Source organism: Rana temporaria, chromosome 2 (assembly GCF_905171775.1).
Source record: "Rana temporaria chromosome 2, aRanTem1.1, whole genome shotgun sequence".
In the NCBI taxonomy this organism is placed as follows: domain Eukaryota; kingdom Metazoa; phylum Chordata; class Amphibia; order Anura; family Ranidae; genus Rana; species Rana temporaria.
Window position 1 is genome coordinate 95001805 of NC_053490.1, and position 26526 is coordinate 95028330.

The 26526-nt window shown below is 43.8% G+C and overlaps 1 protein-coding gene across 3 annotated transcripts in view; it reads right to left on the bottom strand.

Annotated features, from left to right (window-relative positions):
- PARP4 (poly(ADP-ribose) polymerase family member 4) overlaps positions 1-26526 on the bottom strand; it is a 381003-nt gene that overhangs the window by 297316 nt on the left and 57161 nt on the right. For all 3 annotated transcript variants that reach the window (XM_040340552.1, XM_040340551.1, XM_040340554.1), the window contains 2 exons: positions 20765-20929; positions 11196-11353 (listed from right to left, as the gene is read on the bottom strand). In XM_040340552.1, the coding sequence (XP_040196486.1) occupies positions 11196-11353; positions 20765-20929 (323 nt within the window). The remainder of the gene's footprint in view (positions 1-11195; positions 11354-20764; positions 20930-26526) is intronic.

Consider the following 26526-nt stretch of genomic DNA (forward strand, 5'->3'; position numbering starts at 1 on the left):
AGATTCATACCAAACGCAGCTGACACGGTTACCTGCGGTTATGTGCCGATAGCTGTGGTACATCGCAGCTGGACGCATTCAATTCTATTTTTTCTATTCACACAAGACCACGGGTAACAAAACCGCAGTGTGTGAAGGGTGTCATAGCAAAGCATTGTGTGCTGCTAGCTGCGGTAAAATCCGCAGCTGAAAGCACCATTCTATCCGTCCGTGTGAAAGGGGCCTTAAAAGGCTGGGAGGTGGTCGGCACATAGAGGTTAAAGACCAATGCCAGTCCAAACTTTTCTTTTTCGTTTTAGATACACATTCAAAATATTTTTTTAAAGTTTGCATTGCAGTCTGTGACCCCACAATAAAGGAACTGTACCTCCTTTTTTGTCCCTATAACAGCAGGACAAGTTGTGAGGAGAGACCTCCCAAAAAGAGTCCTGGGGTCAGATTCAGAAAGATCAGCAGATCTTTCTGCTGGCGTAACGTATCCCCGATACGTTACGCCACTGTAACTTTGGGCGCAAGTTCTGTATTCAGAAAGAACTTGCACCCCTATTTACGGCGGTGTAACGTATGTGTTGCGGCGTAAGGCCGTGTAATTCAAATCGGGATGTTGGGGGTGTGTTTTATTCAAATTTGACTTGACTCCGCGTTTTTTACATTTTTTTCGAACAGCGCATGCGCCGTCCGTAAAATATCCCTGTGTGCATTGCTCCAAATTACGTCGCAAGGACGTATTGGATTTGACGTGAACGTAAATGACGTACAGCCGTATTCGCAAACGACTTACACAAACAACGTAAAATTTTCAAAATTCGACGTGTGAACGACGGCAATACTTAACATAGGATACGCCGCACATACCCCTCATATAGCAGGGGTAACTTTACACCGGAAAAAGCCGAACGCAAACTACGTAAAAAAAAACGCTGCATACTAATTTGCATATTCCTCGCGTAAACATACGGAAGCGCCACCTAGCGGCCAGCCTGAAAATGCAGCCTAAGATACGACGGTGTAAGACACTTACACCTGTGGGATCTTAGGGATATCTATGCGTAACTGATTCTCTGAATCAGGCGCATAGATACGACCTCCCGCACTCAGAGATACGACGGCGTATCAGGAGATACGACGGCGTATCTCTTTTCTGAATCCGGCCCCTGGACAATAGTAAAAACCTGATCGGTTCTAACTCTTCCCAACTCAAAAAAAGAAACAAAAAGGAAAGGTGGTTTTGATTGCCAATATAATATACAGTAATTTAACATAGCAAATTATATAAATCTTGGACTTGAATGCCTATGCGCCACTGATGCTCCAAAGCACAGATCCCATCTCAGTTTCTGTATCAGAAAATGCCTTTCCAGGCAGAGGATCTAAACAAATAAAAGTTGCTTGAGGTCAGGCCTGAGAAACAGGGCAAACTTTACCTCAGGGGTGCCCAACCAGTGGCCCAGGGGCCACATGTGGCCCGTGACCTCCTGCCCTGGGATGGCGGGTTGGCAAGCCCAGATTGCAGGTTGCCGACCCGCCATCCCAGAGCATCAGTGTTATGAATGAAGCCGACGGTAGAGGAAGAAAGCGGCTGCAGAGCAGAGCCGCATAAGCCAATGCTTCCTGTATAGCACTGGCTCCTGTAATAGGCGGAGTGATACTAAATGTGCTCTGCCTGGGACAGCAATAGATGGCGATACCTGAATGAAAAACTGTTATCAATGGTAAGTTTATTACTAAAATCAGTGTATATATGGGCATATATGTTCTGCAGTGGTTACTGAGCTGCTTTCAAACTGATCTGCAGGTGCACCTGCGGGTTACTTGCACTGAGCCATAGACTTCTGGTTTTACCTGCGGGTTTGGACACTTTCAGAAAGTGCACCACACCTGCAGGATATAATAAAATTCTATGGCAAAATGCAGGAAAACCACAGGTGCACTGCGCTGCACCTGCGGCGTGGGTAAACCACAGACCATCAGTGTAAAAGCAGCCTTGGGCACCTTTCACATGATCGGTCTGACCCAATTGACCCTCTATTCACCTCTATGGAGTGGCAGATGTAAACAGACTTGTGTCCGTTTACACCCGCCTACCTCCAATACTATCTGCTAAAAAAAAACAGAAGTGGATTGGTCCCCTTCCATCTGATCGGATCAAAGGACCCATAGAGTAGAGTGAGCTGTGTCTGTGTCCACTCTGTATATGCAAAGTGGACATGGACCTGTCATCCACCCACTCCGCTCATTGTGGCCCGCGACTGGTTACTAAGTCACTTAAGTGGCCTTTGCTCTTCAAAAGGTTTGGCACCCCTGCTGTACCTGCTTGATAACCTTCCATTGCACTGGTATGTGTGTGTTTTTTGCCTTGGTGGAACATAACTCTGCATCTCAGCTTCCTCAAAGACAAAAAAAATCAACTGCTCTTGATGTTTGAAATACAGTCTAATAAATACTATATACTAAATATGCTAGTTAGCAATACAATATAAAACAGCAGATAAATATGCTAGGAATTAAATCTAAAGGATAATGTACAAACAACTATGTAGTACAAGGGCCTGCCCCATTGCATTCGAAGTTTAATGGATAAATTAGGTAGGCCCTCATTATTACATGTGTATTACATGTGTATGGTAGGGTGACCAGATGTTTCCGGGGACAGTCCCCAAACTGAAGACACTGTTCCCAGACCAAGTCTTTCCCCAGTTTTGACACCTGGCAAGGGCGGCGCCAGGTGGGTGCTTAGGTGGGCTTAAAGTAGAGGTCTGCCCGCCCCTTTAAAAATGAAAAGTCAGCAGCTAAACATACTGTAGTTGCTGACTTTTAACATTAGGACACTTACCTTGTCCTCGAGTCCAGTGATGTTGGCACCTCAGCCGATGTTTCCATCAGCTGTCGGTGTGCTGCCACCGCCACTGCCAGTAAGGGAACCTGGCCGTGTAGCCTTTCAGCTGCACGGCCAGGTCCCAACAGCACATATGCGAAGCACGCTGCACTCTCTCACTGGCCCGGCGGAAGGGGAGGGAGGCGGGGGATGGAGCTGCTGTCGTACTTGGCCCGATCTCCCGAATGTGGGGACAGGTTACCTATCAAAAGACAGGTATCCGCTTAAAGAATTTTTGTTGGTGCTTAACCACTTAAGGACCGCCTCCTGCACATATACGTCGGCAGAATGGCACGGCTGGGCACAAGCACGTACAGGTACGTCCTTTTTAATTGCCCAGCCGTAGGTCGCGGTAAGAAGCTCCGTGACCGTGGGACCCGCAGACCCGATCGCCGCTGGAGTCCCGCGATCGGTCCCCGGAGCTGAAGAACGGGGAGAGCTGTGTGTAAACACAGCTTCCCCGTTCTTCACTGTGGTGCCGTCATTGATCGTGTGTTCTCTTTTATAGGGAAACACAATCAATGACGTCACACCTACAGCCACACCCCCTACAGTTAGAAACACAAATGAGGTCACACTTAACCCCTTCAGCGCCCCCTTGTGGTTAACTCCCAAACTGCAATTGTCATTTTCACAGTAAACAATGCATTTTTAATGCATTTTTTGCTGTGAAAATTACAATGGTCCCAAAAATGTGTCAAAATTGTCCGAAGTGTCCGCCATAATGTCACAGTCACAAAAAAAAAATCGCTGATCGCCGCCATTATTAGTAAAAAAAATTATTAATAAAAATGCAATAAAACTATCCCCTATTTTGTAAACGCTATAAATTTTGCGCCAATCAATCGATAAACGCTTATTGCGGGTTTTTTTTCAAAAAAAAGGTAGAAGAAGAATACGCATCAGCCTAAACTGAGGAAAACATTTTTTTTTATATATTTTTGGGGGATATTTATTATAGCAAAAAGAAAAAAATATTGAATTTTTTTCAAAATTGTCGCTCTATTTTTGTTTATAGCGCAAAAATAAAAACCGCAGAGGTGATCAAATACCACCAAAAGAAAGCTCTATTTGTGGGAAAAAAAGGACGCCAATTTTATTTGGGAGCCACGTCGCACGACCACGCAATTGTCAGTTAAATCAACGCAGTGCCGAATCGCAAAAACTGGCCAGGTCCTTTAGCTGCCTAAAGGTCCGGGTCTTAAGTGGTTAAAGTGGAGTTCCACCCTTCCGCTTATCGCATTCCCATTTCGGTGCCACATAGATCCCGGTTCTTTCAGGGGAGAAATGACTGATTGTGTGTTCATACAAAGTATGAACAGCGATCTGTCATTTCCCTAGTAAGTCCCACCCCCCCTTCAGTTAGAACATGCAGAGGGAACACATAATATGGCAGTCCCAATAAAAATCACAGATCGCCGCCATTCCTAGTAAAAAAAGAAATACTAATAGAAATGCTATAATTCTAGCCCCTATTTTGTAGACGCTATAACTTTTGTGCAAACCAATAAGTAAAATAGTGTTTTTGTATTTGTATTACCTAATACAGTGATTATAAACATGAGTACAGCAGCGTACAACTATTCATGTCAGTGACATACTATAAATTGCACCTGGGCTGCAATTACACTGAATGGGCTCAGCCACCTGTGTGCAAGAGACCTGGATCTCTCTATCTTTCTATTCTCGTGTTAGTGGAAATTATTTCCCATATTGAGTTTGGTGGTCAGGACCATCAGCAAATGCAATCTTTTCAAGAGAATCAGCTAATTTGCAACTCTGCACCCTATTATGTAGTGCATACCTGAATGTTACACTCTGTACTCCTGCACTCCTGAACTCTGCACTGTGTACATAGCGTGTTCCTGATATCTGCACTGTGTACGTAGGGCACTCCTGCTCTCTGCACTGTGTACGTAGGGCACTCCTGCTCTCTGCACTGTGTATGTAGCGCATTCCTGATCTCTGCGCATTATTGAACCCTGCACTCTGTAGGTAGCGCACTCCCAAACTTTTTACATAGTGCACCCTTGAACTCTGTACATAGCGCACCCTTGAAATCTGTACATCGCACACCCCTGAAGTCTGCACATAGCGCACCCCTGAACTCTGCGCTTCTTTGATGAGAATAAAATACAAAATATGCATTGAGTTTTTTCTCCATCTTATCTTCTTAACATTTAGCAGTCATATCCAAATAATTCTTATGCCCCGTACACACGATCGGAAATTCCGACAAGAAAACCGTGTTTTTTTTCCCACGGAATGTTGGCTCAAACTTGTGTTGCATACACACATTCACACAAATCTTGACAGAAATTCCAACCGTCAAGAATGCGGTGACGTACAATGGCACTATAAAAGGGAAGTTCAATACTCAGTGCGCCACCCTTTGGGCTCCTTCTGCTAATCTCATGTTAGTTGAAGTTTGGTGAGAGACGATTCACGCTTTTCAGCCTTGTGCTTTTCAGTCCGTTACAGCGTGACGAATGTGCTATCTCCATTACGAATGCTACTTTTACCAGACCGAGTGCTTCCATCTCGTAATTGATTGTGAGCATGCATGTTTTTTTGGGGCATCGGGATTGCATACAGACTATCGGAATGAGGAGGAGGCCTCATCTCCTCCTCTGATTGGCCAATGTCTGGAGGTCAGGACAACGCATCCATTGGTCGTAGCCTAGCAAAGCTGGGCAGGATAAAAGCCGATTGGCTAATCTTTGTATTTTTGCTCTGATACAGGAAGTGTGTGGGTGACGTGCGGTGAAGCCTAACCGTGCTGGGATTAAATTCAAGTATACCTGGTGGGCCACTGAAAGCAAGATCCCTTCATTTGTATTGGTCTGCTTAATGAATAGGAGGAACCGTGAATACAGCCTTGATTTACATACTCATTGTGTATACCCTATACACTACACTGATGGTAAGGCTCGATTTACACCTATGCATGTTGCTTTTGAGCGTTTTTGCAGTGCTTTTTGCGGTGCTTGCTGCATTTTTTGATGTGCGTTTTTACCGCGATTTTCCTGACTGGAAAACTGGTTTAAAAAATTATGTTCTCTTTTTTCACACAGTTTTCTTATGGGAAACACTGCGAGGGAGCATACACACGGCCGGTTTTCATGACCAAAGCTCTCCTGGCAGTTTTCCTGTCGGGAAAACCGGCTGTGTGTACAGGGGAAAAGGGACCGAGCCGGTTCTCGGTTTTCTCCTCGGTTTTTCCGGTGGTCTTTTGAGCATTAGGGTTGCCTGGAAAACTTGAGGAGAGAAGGGCTGCTGATTTTTTTCCTGCTCTCCTCTTAAAGGGGAAGGGGCAGCAGAGGGGTTCCCCACAATGGTCAATCCAGAAGGTATGGGGGTACGCTTTGAGGTAAGACAGTACAACCATGGATGGCTAGAGGGCCAAGGCAGAGTCAACTAGTCTTACTAATTAATGGCACCGCCACATGTCTGCTGAAAGGCAGCGTGTTTCTATGCCTGTCAGGAAACACAGCAGTTTTCCCAATGTGTGTACAAGGCATAACTCCTCCTACATTAACTAGGGGCTCCTGCAATATCCACTTATGGACCAAGCCTTTTCTGGCACTTTTTGTTTAGAAGTAAAAATCTGTATTTTTTGCCAGTAAATGACTTAAAATTCCAAAACATTATATATATATTTCTTATGTCACACAGTATTTGCTCAGCGTTTTTTTCAAACACTTTTTTGGGGGGAAAAAATACACTTTAATTCTAATGCAAAAAAACACAATATATAACTCAATTTTTTTGGTAATATATAAAAGATAAATGTTACGTGAGTAAATAGATAACCAACATGTCACACTTTAAAATTGCGCATGCTCGTAGAATGGCGACAAACTACGATACTTAAGAATCTCTATAAGCAACACTTTTAAAGGTTTAGAGTTACAGAGGAGGTCTTGTGCTAGAATTACTGCTCTTGCTATAATGTTTGTGGTGATACCTCACATGTGTGGTGTGAACCATTTTACACATGCATGTGTGACTTACGTATGCATTCGCTTCTGCGCACGAATAGGAGCGCTTTAAAAAAAATCCTATTTTATTTATTTTTACACTGTCCCTTTAATTTTTTTTTTTTATCACCTATTAACCACTTAAGCCCCGGACCATATTGCTGGTCAATGACCGGGCCACTTTTTGCGATTCGGCATTGCGTCGCTTTAACTGACAATTGCGCGGTTGTGCGACGTGGCTTCCAAACAAAATTGGTGTCCTTTTTTCCCCACAAACAGAGATTTCTTTTGGTGGTATTTGATCACATCTGCCGTTTTTAGTTTTTGCGTTATAAACAAAAATAGAGCGACAATTTTGAAAAAAAATGAATATTTTTTACTTTTTGCTGTAATAAATATCCCTAAAAATATATAAAAAAAACTATTTTTTTCCTCAGTTTAGACGGATACGTATTGTTCTACATATTTTTTGTAAAAAAAAAAATCGCAATAAGCGTTTATTGATTGGTTTGGGCAAAAGTTATAGCGTCTACAAAATAGGGCATAGTTTTATGGCATTTTTATTAAAAAATTTTTTTACTAGTAATGGCGGCAATCAGCGATTTTTATCGGTATTGCGACCTTATGGCGGACACTTCAGACACTTTTGACACATTTTTGGGTCGATTGGCATTTTTATAGCGATCAGTGTTATACAAATGCATTGATTACTATAAAAATGCCACTGGCAGGGAAGGGGTTAACACTAGGGGGCGAGGAAGGGGTTAAGTATGTTCCCTGGGTGTGTTCTAACTGAAGGGGGGGGGGGTGGACTGACCTGGGGAAATGACTGATCGCTGTTCATACATTGTATGAACAGACGATCAGGCATTTCTCCCCCTGACAGGACCGGGAGCTGTGTGGCTGAACGGCGAGATGGCGTAGATCTACGTGATCTCACCCAGCAGAGCCGACCTGCCGCCGTATAACTGCAGCGGCTGGTCGGCAAGCAGTTAAATGAAATGTAAACATCCCTTGTAATAGAAATAAGGGATGGCAGGTCCTCTTTATTGAGAGATCACAAATCTCTCCTCTACCTTTGAAAGCAAATAAAAAAAAATTGTTTACTTCTGCCATAGACTGGAAGCGATGCCATGACATTGCTCGTGTCCTCCTAGATCAGGGGTGGCAAACACAAGGCCCGCGGGCCGAATCCGGCCCGCCAGACCTTGCCATGTGGCCCGCGCTACAGGCCGTCCGGTGCCACTAGTGGTGCAACGGATCGTGACCGATCCGCGGAGCGCACCACTGCCTCGGCCTTATGAAAAGGCAGCGGCTTCGGCCTAGCTCTGGAGCGGTCGGCCATCTTCGTACACCCGGCTTCTATGATGGATGTCCCAAAGATCCAATCCCGGGACCGCAGGACGTGTGACGTCCATCATAGGTGCCGCAGACTCCAGAAGGCGGCAATTACAAGCCTCCACTGTAAAGAAAGATCCCGGCTCGGGCGGCCGGCTCTCCTCCCCTCCTTTCTGGCTGGCTGCCGTGACACATGATGGGTGTATGTCAGGTAGGTCCATGTTACATGTATGTCAGGTAGGTGAAGTCATTGTGTATGTCAGGTAGGTCCATGTATGTCAGGTAGGTGAGGTCAGTGTATGTCAGGTAGGTGAAGTCATTGTGTATGTCAGGTAGGTCCATGTATGTCAGGTAGCCCATCCCATCCTATCCCAACCCACCATACCCCATCCCATCTCATCCTACCCTACCCCCATCCCATCCTACCCCATCCCATCCCACTCCACCCCCACCCCATGCCATCCTATTCCACCCTATCCCGTCCCCATCCCATCCTACGGCACCCCCCCACCCCATCCACCCCTATCCCATCCTACCCCACTCCACCCCATCCCATCTCATCCCACCCCATCCCATCTCATCCTACCCCATCCCAGGGTGGATGGGAGGATTGAAGGAGAGTGGAGGGTGCAGAGGTCAGATATTGCACACGGTCCATAGCATACTCCTGTATCCTGCATTTCGTATGCAGCAAACTCCTGAACCCTGCGCTCCATAAAACCAGTAATAAACAAATGCAGTGACAATTATTTATGATAATAGTGGACACATAGTCTTACAGATTCAACTGCCCCTTTGAGGGCAACCATACTGCTAATGTGGCCCCCGATGAATTTGAGTTTTTCCACCCCTGTCCTAGATCATAGAGGCAATCAATCAGAGACAATCTGGCCTCTCCTCACCTCTGTGACCAGAGATGGGAACCGTAAAATTGTTTCCTGGGTTTGCCTGTAAGCCCGAGAAACATCGACAAGTGGCGGGGGGGATTGCTGCTCGAATTGCTTTTATAAGAAAGAGAATCACCAGATGAAAAATAAAAATACTAGGGTTATGGCTGATAATCCCATTAACCACTTCCATACAGAGCATTTTCACCCCCTTCCTGCCCAGACCAATTTCTAGTTTTCAGCGCTGTTGCACTTTGAATGACAATTGCGCGGTCATGCAACACTGTACCCAAATGAAATATTTACACAAATAGAGCTTTCGTTTGGTGGTATTTGCTCATCTCTGCGGTTATTATTTTTTGCGCTATAAACAAAAGAAGAGCAACAATTTTGAAAAAAAACACCATATTTTTTTTACTTTTTGATTTAATAAATATCATAAAAAAATAACATTTTTTTCCTCAGTTTAGACCGATACGTATTCTTCTACATATTTTTGGTATAAAAAAGAAAAAAAAATCGCAATAAGCGTATATTGATTGGTTTTTAGATTTATGGCATTTTTATTTAATTTTTTTTTTTTTAATAGTAATGGCGGCGATCTGCGATTTTTATTGTGACCGTGACATTGTGGTGGACATATCGGACACTTTTGACACGTTTTATGGACCATTCACATTTATACAGCGATTAGTGCTATAAAACTGCACTGTTTACTGTGAAAATGTGACTGGCAGGGAAGGGGTTAACACTAGGGGGCGCTGAAGGGGTTAATATGTTCCCTGGGAGTGATTCTAACTGTGGGGGCAGGGGGACTCACAAGGGGAGGAGACCGATCTGTGTTCCTCTGTACTGGGGACACACATCGGTCTCCTCACCTCCACACTCCTGCCATGATTGCTGGCAATTGCGGGTGCCTGGCGGACATCGCAGCCGCCGGGCACGCGCACAGGTGGCAAGCGATGCCGCGGGCACGCGCGCCCCTGATGCAAAGGACGTCATGTGACGTCCACTCTGAGGGAGAGACAGTTCCTGCCGACGTCATATTACTATGGCTCGGTAGGGAACTGGTTATAAACCACTTCAAAGCTGCAATGTGTATATATACTATTGCAGTCTTGAAGTGGATACATCACAGAGTAGGAAGAAAACCTCTTAAAGTGTAACTAACCTAATTTCAGCTGCCTACTAGGGATAGACCGATATTGTTTTTTTCGTTGACGATACAATACCGATTTTTCGGCCATCTCTGAGGCTGATATCCTGTACATTTAAAAAAAAAAAAATGTATACGGTCCCTTTACATTTTTATCACTGTTATTGCTGTTACAAGGAATGTAAACATCCCTTGTGACAGTAATAGGCAGCAACAGGTACTCTTTATAGAGGGGTCGGAGGCCTCTGCACTTGAAAGTATTCAAAACGGCAAGATCTGCATTTTTGAATACTTTCTATTTTTAAAAATTGACACTTTTTAGGTGCCAGTAATCTGGAAGTGATGTCATGACATTGCTTCCGGGTTACTAGATCAGATACAAACAAAGCATTGGCTTTGTTCAGGTATTTGCGGCTGGTGGCTCGGTTCTCCTGGTGGGACGGTAGAGCCCGGGCGAGCAGCGACGGGAAGGGGGACATCCCATTTCGCTGCTTGTAATAACAGCTGAGCGGCTGCTGAGCCGCATTGGTTGTTATTACAAAAAAGCCAACCGTCCACTCTACAAAACGGTACCAGGGCCAGTAATATCAGTACGTTTTGTGACCAATACTGATGCTTCAAAAAAAAAAAAAAAAAATATTGGCCGCCAATAATCGGCCACACCCATAATTGGTCGCTCCCTACTGCCCACAGATAAAAAATATGATAAAACAAGGCTCGACAAAATCCGGGCGCAACGGTCGCAATTGCCACAAGAAATTGTGACCTGGTGCCTGCCGGTAATTGAGGCCGCGGCCTCAATTACTTGCCGATGTATGTGTTCGCTTCTGCGCACGAACTTGGCGGGACGGGGGGGCGTTTTCTGGCTCCTAACTTTTTTAGCTGGCTCCTAGATTCCAAGCAAATTTGTCATACCCTGTCATAAAATACTGCAGACAGCTGCTCTGCTTATCACTTACCTGTGATTATTATTCAAAACCTCTTGTTTGACCCGATGAAACTCCTCTGTGTTTGGATCAACATATTCCACTCGGCACTTGAGTGCCCGGTACTTTCCAACAGGGCTTGGGTGAGGTTTTGAGTTTGTCTCACTAATGTTAACCATGTCTCTTATAAGCTGGTAAGAAATAAAAAAAAAAATTGAAAGAAAAAAATTTACAATGATAATACAGTGGTAGACTGGAGTTAAAGGTGTTGTAAAGGTTTGTTTTTTATTTTCTAAATAGGTTCCTTTAAGCTAGTGCATTGTTGGTTCACTTACCTTTTCCTTCGATTTCCCTTCAAAATGTTTTTTTTCTTTGTCTGAATTTCTCACTTCCTGTTTCTCCGCCAATTCTAGACGCCATGTTTCCCCCACAATCCATACCAGACCGTATCCGAGCATGACGCCCGGCCAGTCAGGAAAGGAGTGGGGACAAGCGAGCACCCCCTCTCCTGAGCCATACGGAGCATGCTGGGGCTGTGACGTCATAAGAGGCCTATATAAATCGTTGCGCACCGCATACCCGGCATTACAGCGGGAGGGAGTGTTGAGTCAACATCGGAAGAAAAGAAGAAGGGGGAAGGCAGCAAAGAAGACCGGGCTAGCCGCCGCTAGTAAAAGAGCTTCAAAGAAGATAGCGGCGGCCAGCCCCGAAGAAGGCACCGGTGAGCGAGCGGGAGAAGAACCAGGGAGCGCCGAGACGACACCGGAGAGCGGAGAAGACGGAAGAAGACCCCTGGAGAGTGGAGAAGACCCCCGGAAAGCGGAGAAGACGGAAGAAGACCCCCGGAGAGCGGAGAAGACCCCAGGAGAGCGGAGAAGACCCCCGGCGCTGACTAATAAATTATTTTAAAAACCTGTGTTGTGTGTTTATTTTATTGACACTTTTCCTCCAGGTGAATGGGTAGGGGTACGATGTACCCCATACTCATTCACCTAGGGTGAGGGGCCGGTATATGGGGGCCCCCTTATTAAGGGGGGCTCCCAGATTCCGATAAGTCCACTGCACGCAGACCCTGACAACCAACGGTCAGGGTTGTCGGGAAGAGGCCCTGTCCTTATCAACATGGGGACAGGGTGTTTTGGGGTGGGGGGGCCACAGGGCGCCCCCTGCCACAGAGCACCCACCCCCCCATGTTGAGGGCATGTGGCCTGGTACGGCTCAGGAGGGGGGGGGCGCTCGCTCGTTCCCACTCCTTTCCTGACCGGCCAGGCGGCGTGCTCAGATATGGGTCTGGTATGAATTGTGGGGGAGCCCCCACGCCATTTTTTTGGCGTAGGGGGGTTCTCCTTACAATCTATACCAGACCTACGGGCCTGGTATGCTCCTGGGGGGCAACCCATGCCGTTTTTTTATTTAAAATTTGGCGTGGAGTTCCCCCTCATGATTCATACCAAACACGGTGTCTAGAATTGGCGGGAATCCAAGTCGGATCCCCGTCGCTTCTATGTCGCACTCGCTGGAATGTGCTCTTTCTATTCCAGCGAGTGCGAGATGTCGGCACCCTGTCGCCGTGAACCAGCGCAATGCCGTCGTGCTGGAAACACATTCTCGCAGACAGGTACTGCATGTTGTCTACCGTGCGCTCAGGTTCGGCACATCACAGATCTGGTGGACAGATTACTGGGATGGGCTGGGGAAGGCCTAGCTGTCATGGTGCATGTTGGCACCAAAGACAAAGTCAGAGGCAGATGGAGTGTTCTAAAGAACGATTTTAGGGACTTGGGAGCTAAATTGAGGAAAAGGTTTCGCGATGGCCATGGAAACGCTCGCGATTGCGATTCGAGAGAACCCTAACGTGTTGGGGGTTTCCTGTGGTCCCAAGATGCACAAATGTGGCTTATTTGGCGACGATTTAATTCTATTTCTTACGTCCCCTCTGATCTCTATTCCCAATCTAAATAAGATCCTTGATGCCTTTGGGGCTATCTCGGGCCTATTAGTCAATTTCTCTAAATCTCTAGCCCTTAATATTTCACTTGATCCCGAGATGGTAACCCTGCTAAAACGAGATTTTCGGTTTGAGTGGAGTGACTCTGATATTAAATATCTGGGCATCTTCCTCACATCTAAATTTGAAACTCTATACACCCGAAATTACCACCCCATGTATCGTAAATTGGAACAGGATTTGAAGTCTTGGTCTAGACTTAATTTGTCTTGGCTAGGTAGAATAAATGCTGTAAAAATGACCCTGCTTCCTAGGCTCCTCTACCTTTTTCGAGCCCTCCCGATCCCCTTGAGGAAGGATCACTTGAAATCCTTCCAAAGCAAAATTTTGAAATTTGTCTGGGGAGGGTCGGGTTATAGGATTAAACAGCAATCTCTCTTCCATTCGAGGAAACAGGGTGGCTTAGGGTTACCCCACTTATATAAATGCTACTTGGCATCAAGATTGGCTCAATTTTCTATAATTTTTACTAAATGGGATAAACCTGATTGGGTTCAGATTGAACGACAGGCAGTACCTCTACACACTCTGGATTTCCTCTCATGGATGGTCCCCAAGTCGAGACCCCCTATCCTTGCCCCTACCCTGTCTCACTCGTTTGCGTTATGGGATAAATTGAAAGTGAATTCCAACCTCACATCTGATGTTAAACCTTTATCTCACCTCTTTCGTAATCCTATTTTTCCCCCTGGATTGGATATACAAGCTTTTCGATGGTGGCTTGATAAGGGACTGTATCGCCTGGGTCAGTTCTTCACCCCTAACGGCCCTGTATCCCTAGCCTATTGTGTACGTAAATTTGAACTCCCGCCTTCTGAGAGATTTTGCTTTTTTCAAATTAGTCATTTTTTACATAGCATTTGGTCCTCCAAGCCGCCCCCCCCCCCTAAATTCACAGATTTTGAAGTGTTTTGTAGTCAGTCCATCGAGGGGAAGGGAGGCATATCGATTATCTATGCGTCACTTTCCTTACCGTCCACTAAGTCCTCCTTCATGCTAGCCTGGGAGGAGGAATTTCAGTTTAAGTGGAGCCTGGAGACCTGGCAGGCAGCTGTTTCCTCTGCTTTCAAAAGTATCATTAACATCTCTCTCATGGAAGCCAGTTTGAAGGTCATAACTAGATGGTAGTTGGCTAGGATTTTCCCCTCAGCTGACCCTTTATGTTTTACGGGTTGTCAGTTGTTGGGCTCTTTTGCACATATTTGGTGGGAGTGCCCTAGAATCAGGCCGTTTTGGAGAAAAATTCTTTTAACTATTAAGAAGGTTACTGGCTACGAGATTGCAGGACACCCAGAGTCCTTCTTGTTGAGCGCGCACCTTCCTGGAATTTCTACACAGACGCGCAGATTGATTCATTTTATTTTGCTTGGTGCAAAGATTACTTTGGCCAAAGCATGGAAACTACCGAGCGTCTCTGGTAAGGCGGCGTTCAGGAAGATCTCCTGGATTATGTGCCAGGAAAAGGTAGCCGCCATGTTGAATGATTCAATGCCTAGTTTTGAATTGATCTGGAGTCCATGGGCTCAGTACGTGGGTATATCGCTCATCCCAGGAACCTAGGTAAATTTTTTGCTTGGTTATTTTCCGCTTATTGAGACGATATCTTCCCGTCGTGCACTCCCCCCTTCATTCCCCTACTCCCCTTTTCTCTTCTTATCTTATTGCTCTTCTCCCCTTTTTTTTCCCCTCTTTTTGATTTTTTATTTATTTTCTTCTTACGTACTACTGTTTTATGTGGCTTTCATTCCTGCACCATTATGTTTGGAGATGTTCTGTCTATTTGTAGATCCCCTCCGGTGTGGGATGGTCCGGGGTGTCCCCACCCATCTGCACAGTGAGTTCCCTTTGGGGTGCTGGTGGTTGGGGATCCTCCGGTTACCCTACTATCCGGGGCCTATGGTGACGGGGTTGGGGTCTCTTATGAGGCTTTCTTAGTCAGGGAGGTGGCCGGATGTCCTCCTCTCCTTTGAATCTTAGGGGTTGATCTCTGGGGTTTTTTGTATTTTTATTGTTTGTATTCTTTTTGCAACCCCTTCATTCCTGGTTCAGGTCTGCCCTTGGTTATAACTTGAGACTCACCCAGTAGTCAACCATGAGCCTGTATCTCTACTGTTTTGTTATTTATTTTTGATGTCTGCAGGAATAGCTGTTTTATGTATTGTTTCTTCCTTTTTATTTTTTTCTTGAAAATAAAAATCTTTGAAAGTAAAATTGAGGAAAAGGACCTCCAAGGTAGTATTTTCAGAAATACTACCTGTACATCGAGCCACACCAGAAAGGCAGAGGGAGATAAGGAAAGTAAACATGTGGCTGAAGAGCTGGTGTAGTAAGGAGGGGTTTGGGTTCCTGGAGGACTGGGCCGACTTCTCAGTCGATAACCAGTACTATAGAAGGGACAGACTGCACGTAAATGAGGAGGGTGGTGCAGATCAGCTGGGAATGAAGATGGGCAAAAAGTTAGAGGGGTTTTTAAACTAGGTGATGGGGGAGAAGATCCAGAGATAGAGATAGTCAGTGTGGAACACATACTAGAGGGTAGTATTAGGGGCATTAGTGGCAGGGTAACCAAAGCACATAAACCCAAGGTAAGTAACCAAAAAAAGTCCTAGTTGCAATCTCGGAACACCCAAGGGAATAGTACGTGACTGGTCAAAATATATTTATGCATTAAAGTGTTTGTTCACCAATGCAATAAGTCTGCCAAGCAAAATAGGCAAGTTGGAAGCTCTGGTGCATCAGGAGAGCTATGATGTAATTGGTATTTGCTGAAACTTGGCTTCATTGCTCACATGATTGGGCTATTAATATTGCTGGCTATGCACTCTTTCGGAAAGACATGGTAAAAAGGAAAGGTGGAGGGGTCTGTCTCTATGTGAGACGTGATCTCAAAGCGAGTGTGAAAGAGGACCTGATGGATGGAGAGTGTGAGAAGTTAATCATTTGAGTTTGTTATAGACCACCCAAGGTAATGAGGAGGTGGAGACTCCGCTCCTTGCACAGATGGAAAGGGCTGCAAGGGCTGGGACGGTAATAATAATGGGGGATTTTAACTACCCAGAAATTGACTGGAGTAATGGCACAAACATTTTTTAACCTATTACAGGACAATTTTGTGGTCCAGTTTATTGAGTCCCCAACTAGGAATGATGCTCTGTTGGACCTGGTAATCTCAAACCAAGCAGAGCTTATTACTAATGTTCAGATAAAGGAACACCTGGGTAGCAGTGACCATAACATGATTTCACTTGATGTAAGCAAAAATCACATACGGGAAATATAAAAACACTTAATTTCAAGAGAGCAAATTTTCCAAGGATGAGGCCTGCTCTCCAGGACTAAGACTGGGAGAGAATATTGGCATCAATGGGCACAGAACAGAAATGGGTATTCTTCGAAAATACTGTTTGTGTACTCACTGCAAAGTATATTCCCATGGGCAATACGTTTAAAAGGCTAAAAATAAAACCTGTTTTGTTTACGGCCAAAGTTAAAAAAGCTATAAACTTTAAGAAAAGAGCTTTTAAAAAATATAAAAATGAACAAACACTAGTGTCATTTAAATGTTACAAAGAATAAAACAGAATATGTAAAAAGAAAATCAAAGATGCAAAAACTCAAAACGAACAACAGATTGCAAAAGATAGTAGGACACACCCCCCCAAAAATCTTAAAATATATTAATAGTAAAAAGGTCATGTCTGAGCATGTAAGCCCTTTACAAAATAATCTAGAGTAGGTGACTGGGGACAAAGAGAAGGCTTGTTTATTAAATACTTTCTTCAGCTCCGTGTATACAAAGGAGCATGGGGGAGCTAATTTCCATACTGGGGGTAGTAGTGACACAGCCCCAAATGAGCCGCAATGGCTCAAAAGTGATATGGTCCAGAAATATTTAGACAGAATAAAGGTGGATAAAGCACCTGGACCAGATGGCATCCACCCATGGATCCTAAAAAAATTGAGCTCTGTAATTTCAAAGCCATTGTATCTAATTTTTAGGGACTCATTAATGACGGGAATAGTACCACTGGATTGGCGCAGGGAGTACGTGATGCCTATATTTCAAAAGGGAACAAAGTCTTTACCAAGTAACTATAGACCTGTTAGTTTAACTTCTATAGTTGGGAAGATACTGGAGAGATTAATAAAAGACCACATAGATGAGTTCTTGCTGGAAAAAAATATTTTAAGTAACAGACAGCATTGATTCATGAAAGACAGAAGTTATCAGACAAACCTGAATTTTTTTTAGGAAGAGGTAAGTAAAACCTTCGACAGAGGGGTGGCGGTGGACGTGGTTTTCTTGGATTTTGAAAAAGCGTTTAATACAGTTCACCACACACGGCTAATGTGTAAGGTGAAGTCTACAGGATTGGAAATATCAGTTTGTAAATGGATAGAAAACTGGCTAAAAGACAGAATTCAGAGAGTAGTGGTTAATGATTCTTACTCTGAATGATCTAAGGTTATCAGTGGCGTACCCCAAGGTTCAGTGTTGGGACCCTTACTTTTTAATATCTTTATAAATTATATTGGGTCTGGGATCAAAAGCAACAATTCTGTCTTTGCAGATGACACCAAGCTATGCAGTGGAATAACGTCCATACAGGATGTCTCCAATTTACAAGCCAACCTCAATGCTCTGTCTAACTGGGCGACTATGTGGCAGATGAGGTTTAATGTTGATAAATGTAAAGTTATGCGCTTGGGGGCTAAGAATAGTCATGCATCATACATACTAGGGGGAGTACAACTGGGGGAATTCATAGTGGAGAAGGATCTGGGGTTTTTGGTAGATCATAAGCTCAATAATAACCTGCAATGCCAAGCTGCGGTTTCCAAAGCGAGCAAAGTCCTTTCTTGTATTAAGAAAGGTATAGACTCCAGAGAGAGATATATTATGTTGCCCCTGTTCAAATCATTACTAGGACCTAATCTGGAATATGCAATAACTGGGTACTAACATTTATAGGTAAAGTTGATCCGGGGAAAATACGATTGCCTCTTGGGGGATATGGAAGGAATTTTTTCCCCTGCTGTAGCAAATTGGATTATGCTCTGCTGGGGGTTTTCACCTTCCTCTTGATCAACTGTGGGTATAGAATTGGGTATATGCAATTGTGTATATATATATATATATATATATATATATATATATATATTGTAGTAGTGTGGTACCCCAGGGGTGTGGTGACCCAGGGTTTTCAACTGAACTGGTTGAGGGGTTCCAGGGAGCTTGCAGTTTACAGAGTTTCCTCAATTGTTAATAAAATCCCCAGTCCTGGGTTCAGGCTTTAAAGCTGATCAGCACACTGATTGTGCAGGTGTGTGTGGGCCTGATAGGAGACTCAGGACCAGCATTCTGGGCTCCACCCTCCAGAGGAGCCCAGGCTTGGAAGGGAGAACGCAGAGTGCAGGTGTGCACTGAATTAGCTGGAGAGTGCAGGCTGCACTGTGAAACCCCAGAGACCTGAGTCTAAGGTTGCTGACAGGAGTCAGGAGTGGTGGATTCAGCGGGCACAAGACGGTGGAATCCGGGTCCTTGCTCCACAGTGAATTCACGCCAGGAACTGTTGGCTGTGTGTGGAAGTGCAGCCAGGCAAAAGGCATTGCATGTTGCAGGTTATGTACCTGTGAAAGGAGAATCTTGGCAGAACTGGAGATCCCTGGAAAAGTAAGTTCATCTGTTTTATGAACTGTGTTTGTGTGCTTGAGACAGCACAATCTGTGTGTGCAGCTGAGGAGAGCTTGCATAAAGTGAAAAGCAACTTGCTTTAAAGTGACAGTGCTTCATTTTTATCATTTTTATTTAACGAAACCACTGCCTGGGCCCCTCTAAATGAACTGATGAAGCACACTGAATAAGCCACCTGAAAGCCGCGAGGAGCAGGGGAAGCAGAAATGAAGTCCCTGCCGCTGCATTTAGACGATGCCTCGCCAAACGTAAATAGGTGGGGGAGGGAGAAAGTCTTGGAGTCAAATATTTTCGGGGGGGGGGGGGGCAATATCCTTGTTGCCCACCCCTGGATCCGCCCCTGTCTGCTACAATATATATATATATATATATATATATATATATATATATATATATTTTTTTTTTATGATTGAACTAGATGGACTTTTTTCAACCTGACTAACTATGTAAACTGCATGCAATATTGTGGAGCGTATGGTGTCCCTCACAAAGTAACTCAGAAGATCTGGATCACACGACTTTGAGAAATCATGGGTCTTGGATCTCCTCCAGGCACTTTTTTCACCATTCTTGCATCTTAGTGCAGACTTCTGGGAAAATCAGTCAGCCAATCACACAAGCAGAAAATGACATATATGGGGTGGTGGGGGGCTAGGGGGTTTTACCCCTTTTTAGGCCACTAGCGGGGGTTAAAAGCACCCTGCTAGCGGCCGAATACCCCCACAAATATGTTGGTAAAAATAGCGGCGCTTTACCGCCGACGCCCCAGTGTGAAAGGGGCCTTATTGAGTTTTAACAATTAAAAATCACTTACAATATGTATTAAACCTTTTTTTGTATTCAATCTTTTCTCATTTTATGCAAAGTAGGATAGAGTCATACATTCAATAAAAGCATACATGATAGTAGTCAAGTGGCAAATGCTTATTCTGCAACAAATCAAGACAAGACATTGATCATATTATAAAAAATAAATAAGACAATATTTCTCTCAGATAACAAAGATGGCAATACGGTAATGTACCCCCAAAAAGATTGAATGATAATGGAAGGGCTGAAGAATATTATTAAAATGCTGCCAACAGATTTTATAAAATAGAGTTTTACAGTACTGTAATACCAACAATGTAGTAGTACAATGTAAATAAAGAACAAAGCTGCACTCTGTAGAAATCATGCCATGTAGTTTATTCAGTGTGGCTGGCTTCCAAACAAACATATTCCCCTCCTTAAGGAGCCATCTTTCCAGCCCGCTCCTTAACAACCAGCTATTCCTTACACAGAATTCAAGTTGATCAATAAATTTTTGACCAATTCAAATTCGAACCGTTCTGAAAAATTACAATTCTTTAGGAAATAAAGAAACCAAACTAAACTAAACACATTTTTTCCATTCTGCATATGTCTAGCAACTTTTTAGAGCACAAACAAAATGATCACACTGGTCAAAGCCATAACAAAGTTGCAGTCATCTAAAATCGCATCAAAGTCCCTATGGAATCGCATGATTTTTAAGTCACACAAGTGTGAACGGACTCTAAAACAACTAGTAATCTAAGGTGACAATGGTTACTCTCTGTATGGTATCTGTGGAGGAGCAGCTTATCACCCTAGGCTGCTTGTTCTTGATTTAGACTACAGAACACCATTCTATTTTCTCTTGTCCACAACACAAAGGGAGGGGGTTGTCCTGTAGTCCACAGAGGGGAAAGGGAAAATTGCACGGCTTTATAATTCAGTGCAGCATCAGAGTACATGAAGTTAGAGGTTTATTGGCTTTCTGGCGTCAACAAGTATGCAATTTTAAAAATGTAAAACATAGGGTAACATTTATTAGAAATATAAACAGAGTATTTTATATTTTTCCCTGACAAACTGAGTTGTGAAACCCATTTTTACCTGGCACAAGTCTTGTTTTGCTGTCAAAAACTTCTTGTCAACATTTCCTTGCTGTCTTTGCCAGTGGGGAATACATTGGTAAAACTCATCCAGAAATTCTCTAATATCTTCATTCTTATTCAGTGCATTGCGCACATTTTGTAGAATTCCTTCAGCTTTACTCACCTGCAGAGAAGAAGAAAGGGAAGTAATTAAAAATTCTCATTGAAGCAAACCAAAGCAATTTAAAAACGTTCTTGTTTAACCACTTCAGCCCCGGAAGATTAGGCTGCTGAATGACCAGATCACTTTTTATAATTTGGCACTGCGCTGCTTTAACTCATAATTTTGCGGTCATGCAATGTTGTACCCAAACAAAATGTACGTCCTTTTTTCCCCACAAATAGAGCTTTCTTTCGATGATATTTGATTATATCGCAAAATATAAAAACCGCAGAGGCAAACAGAAAAAGACCAAAAATTTGGAAAAAAATATATATTTTTATCTTTTTGTTATAAGAAAAATCCAATAAACTAAATTTTAGTCATACATTTAAGCCAAAATGCCACGTCTCTGGTAAAAAAAAAAAAAAAAAACGCAATGAGCGTATATTTATTGGTTTGCGCAAAAGTTATAGCGTTTACAAACTAGGGCACATTTTATGGAATTTATGCAGCTTTTAGTTTATGACTGCCTATCTAATTTTTTGAGGTGCTAAAAAAGCAGGGCAGTACAAAACCCCTCCAAATGATCACATTTTGGAAAGTAGACACCCCAAGGAAATTGCTGAGAGGCATGTTGAGCACATTGAATATTTTATTTTTTTGTTCCAAGTGATTGAAAAATTACAAAAAATAAATAAATAATTTACACAAAAATTGTCACTAAATGATATATTGCTCACACATGCCATGGTTATATGTGGAATTATACCCCAAAATACATTCTGCTGTATCTCCCCAGTACGGGGATACCACATGTGTGGGACTTTTTGGGAGCCAAGCCACGTACCCTGAAAACCAAGCACCGCCTTCAGGATTTCTAAGGACGTAAATTTTTGATTTCACTACTTACTACCTAACACAGTTTAGAATGACCCCATTTTGGAAAGAAAACACCCCAAGTTATTTGCTGAGAGGCATGTTGAGTTCATGGAATATTTTATATTTTGCCACAAGTTGCGGGAATATGACAAACTTTTTTTTTTTCTTGCACAAATTTGTCACTAAATGATATATTGCTCGAACATGCCATGGTTATATGTGGAATTACACCCCAAAATCCATTCTGCTGCTTTTCCTGAGTACGGAGATACCACATGTGTGAGACTATTTGGGAGCCTAGCCGTGTACAGGACCCCGAAAACCAAGCACCGCCTTCAGGCTTTCTAAGGGTGTAACTGCTTGATTTCACTCCTCACTACCTATCACAGTTACGGTGGCCCTAAAATGTCCAGATGTAACAAGCCCCCCCCCCAAATGACCCCATTTTGGAAAGTAGACACCCCAAAATATTTGCTAAGAGGCAGCTCTCATTTGTTTTTGAAAATGAAGAAAGAAAAAAAATATTTTTTTCTTTTTAAATTTTCAAAACTTTGTGACAAAAAGCGAGATCTGCAAAACACTCACCATACCTCTTAGCAAATAGCTTGTGATGTATACTTTCCAAAATGGGGTCATTTGGGGGGGTTTTGTGCTATCTGGGCATTTCATGGCCCCCAAAACTGTCATAGGCAGTGAGGAGTGAAATCAAACAGCTACACCCTTAGAAAGCCTGAAGGCGTTGTTTGGTTTTCGGGGTCCTGTACGCGATTAGGTTCCCAAAAAGTCTCACATGTGGTATCCCCTTACTCAGGAGAAGCAACAGAATATATTTTGGGGTGTAATTTCACATATGCCCATCATTTAGTGGCAACTTTCTGTAAAAAAATAAATAAATTCCAGAAACGTGACAATATATAAAACATTCCATGGACTTCACATGCCTCTCAGCAAATAGCTTGAAGTGTCTTATTTCCAAAATGGGGTCATTTGGGGGGGATTGTGCCATCTTGACATTTCATAGCCTTTGAAACGGTGATAGGTAGTGAGGAGGTGAAATCACCATTTTACACCCTTAGAAAGCCTGAGGCAGGGATTGGTTTTCGGGGCATTGTACACGGCTAGTCTCCCAAAAATTATCACACATGTGGTATCCCTGTACTCAGGAGAAGCAGCAGAATGTCTTTTGGGGTGTAATTGCACATATAACCATGCCATGTTTGAGATATATATATATATAACAACTTTGTGCAAAAAAATAATTAAAAAATCCCTGCAATCCCTGCAACTTGTGTCAAGATATAGCTTGGGGTGTCTACTTTCCAAAATGGGATCATTTGAGGAGGGTTTTGAACTGTCCTGGCATTTTATGCACAACATTTAGAAGCCTATGTCACACATCACCCACTCTTCTAACCAACTGAAGACAAAGGCATTTCTGACACTTTATTTACATGAAGAAATAATAGGATTTTTTAATACAGCTTACCTGTAAAATACTATTCTTGAGAATATATCACGGGACACAGAGCCTTAATTACTTAATGGGTTATGTAGTCACCACAGGTGATTGGACACTGGCAAACCCAATTAGAATTGAGTTCCTCCCCTATATAACCCCTCCCAAATGGAGAGTACCTCAGTTTTGTAGCAAAGCAATAATTGTCCCACGTTTAACGCCGAAGAGGGGTGGGAGCTCTGTGTCCCGTGATGTATTCCCAAGAAAAGGATTTTACAGGTAAGCTGTATTAAAAAATCCTATTTTCTTGATCATACATCATGGGACACAGAGCTTTTAATCCATAATGGGATGTCCCATAGCAATGCTAAAATTTAAGGGGAGGGAGACACAGATCAGAATAAGACCGCTATCGAGCCAGAGGATCTATACTGCTGCCTGCAGCACACTACGCCCGAAGGCGGCATCCTTGTAACCTCTCACATCTATCTGGTAGAATTTAGTAAATGTATGGACCGAAGACCAAGTAGCAGCCTTACAAATCTGAGCCATGGAGGCCTGGTGATGCACTGCCCATGAAGCACCAACTGCTCTAGTCGAGTGCGCTTTCACCTGAAAAGGAGGGATTTTCCTTTCTAAACTATAGGCCTGAATAATGACTTGTCGAATCCACCTTGCAATAGTGGAATTTGACGCTGCCTAGCCCCTCTTTGGGCCTTGTGGCAGAATGAATAGACAATCTGTTTTCCTTATCTGAGCCGTAGCTTGCAGATAAACCTTTCCTGCTCTTGCAACTAGAGAGTGAAGATTCTCTTCCTCCGCAAACTGCGGATCTGAAAAAAAAGATGGTAGGACTATATCTTGGTTCAGATGAAAACCTGAAACCACCTTAGGTAAGAAATTCGGGTGAGGCCGCAGCACCACCCTGTCTTCATGAATAATCAAAATACGGTTCTTTACACGAAAGAGCCTTCAATTCTGATACCCTCCTAGCTGAGGATATGGCTACAGGAAAAAACAGTGTCAACAGACTTAGAGAAACCTGGTGTAAAGGTTCAAAAGGTAGCTTCTGTAAAACAGACAACACCAAATTCAAATCCCATGGGCACACGGGAGACTCAATCGGCAGATTTAACCGTAGTGCACCCTGAACAAAGGCCCAGACCAGGGAATGAGAGGCAAGTGGTCTTTGAAAATACGATTACCCCTTGGGACAACAGGTGCTCAAAAACCAACAGTAAAGACCTCCTTTTTTCTGGACCTTTGGCAACACTTGATCTCAGAAAACGAGGTGGTGGAAGTTCTCTGAACTCTAGCTTGTAGCCTGAGGACACTGTGGCGATGACCCACTTGTTCTGAACCTCGTTTCGCCAGGCGTTTGCAAAATGCAGCAGGCTTCCCCCCACTCAGCCGAGCGGGGGCATCCCTTCATAGGGAAGTTTTGGGGGTCTGTTTAGACATTGAACCCCAAGTTCTTTTCTGCCCTTGGGCTTGGCCCTGGGCCTTTCCCCTAGTGTTAGACTGGGGTGGCCGTCTACACTGCCTGGAGACTGAGTTTCCAGGGACTGGATAAAGAGTACGTTTAAAAGAGGGACGCTTACTCTTCTTCTTAACCGGCAATAGAGTAGACTTGCCTCCGGTAATCTTTTGGATGTATTTATCCAGGTCATCCCCAAACAGTCGTTCTCCCCCAAAGGGGAACGCTGCCAAGTATTTCTTGCAGGAAGCCTCGGCCTCCCAATGTTTTAACCAAAGGGACCTGCACATGTGTACCTGCAGGAGATTCAAGCGAGATGCTTGTTGAACAGAGTCCATAATCGCATCAATTGCAAAGCACAAGACCTTAGGAAGGTCCTCAAACCTCAATCTCCTCTGTAGGGAGGAGGTTAATCATATGCTTCATTTGTTCCTTGAGGAACTGACATAAACCAGCCCTAGCCATTGCAGATGAGGCTTTTAATAGGGACTCCAGCTTTGTATCAGTTGGATCCTTAAAACCCTGCATGTTATCTAAAGGACAGGGCAGGTTTTTGTTTGCACAAGAAATAGCTGCATCAATAGCAGGCACCCCTCATTTCTTGGTGAAACCTTCCTCCATAGGATAAAGGAGGGAAACTGCTTAGGAGGATAAAACTGTTTATCTGGGTGAACCCAGTCATCATACATCAGTTTATCCAGCAAGGGATGAACTGGAAAGGCGCATGCAGCCTGTGGGGATTTCCAGGATCCCAAAGAGGAAACAGAGGGCCTAGAAGCTTCAACAAGAGGCAATTTGTAAGTGGCAAGCACCATCTCTGCATAATATTGCACCTGCATCTTTAGCGACTGGGAAGTCGCAAGAAACCTCTCGTCCTCTGAATCCTCAGACTGCACATGATCCTCATCTCCAGAGAGGGATTTTTCACCCTCAGAAGGCTCATCTGAAAAGAGAGCCAGAGCAGATGAAGGGTATCTACCCCGTTTTCTGCTATCTCTCAAGGAGTTTGCGACAATATTAGCAATCCCTCCTTCCAAACCATCCAAAGCAACTTTTAAAGCGTCCTCAGTGACATATACAGGAGCTGCCATAGGAGAAGCTGCAAAACCAGACAGGGGCTCATCCTGTGAGGCTATCAGGCTGACAGAGGGGGATGGTAAACTGCAGGCAAGCTCAGAAGCCTTACCCGTATGCAGGGATTTTCTGATGCCTCTTTTACTCGCCCTAGACCCTCTTCTCAGGGACATAGTCCTTACTGCAAAGCAAAGGTACTATACACAAATATAAATGCAATCACTGCTCTGCTATAGTCTTACAATGCACAAAATTATCAGCTCACTGCACAACCTGATGCTGAGTAGGGATGAGCCGAACACCCCCCTGTTCGGTTCGCATCAGAACTTGCGAACACACCAAATGTTCGTGTGAACTTTAGAACCCCGTTAAAGCCTATGGGACTCGAACATTCGAAATCTAAAGTGCTAATTTTAAAGGCTAATATGCAAGTTATTGTCCTAAAAAGTGTTTGGGGACCTGGGTCCTGTCCCAGGGGACATGTATCAATGCAAAAAAAAGTTTTAAAAACGGTAGTTTTTTCGGGAGCAGTGAATTTAATAATGCTAAAAGTGAAACAATAAAAGTGAAATATTACTTTAAATTTCGTACCTAGGGGGGGTGTAAAGTTAGCATGTGAAATAGCGCATGTTTCCCGTACTTAGAACTGTCTGCACAAAGTGTCATTCCTGAAAGGAAAATAAGTATTTTAAAACCGGACTTGCGGCTATAATGAATTGTCTGCTCGGCAAT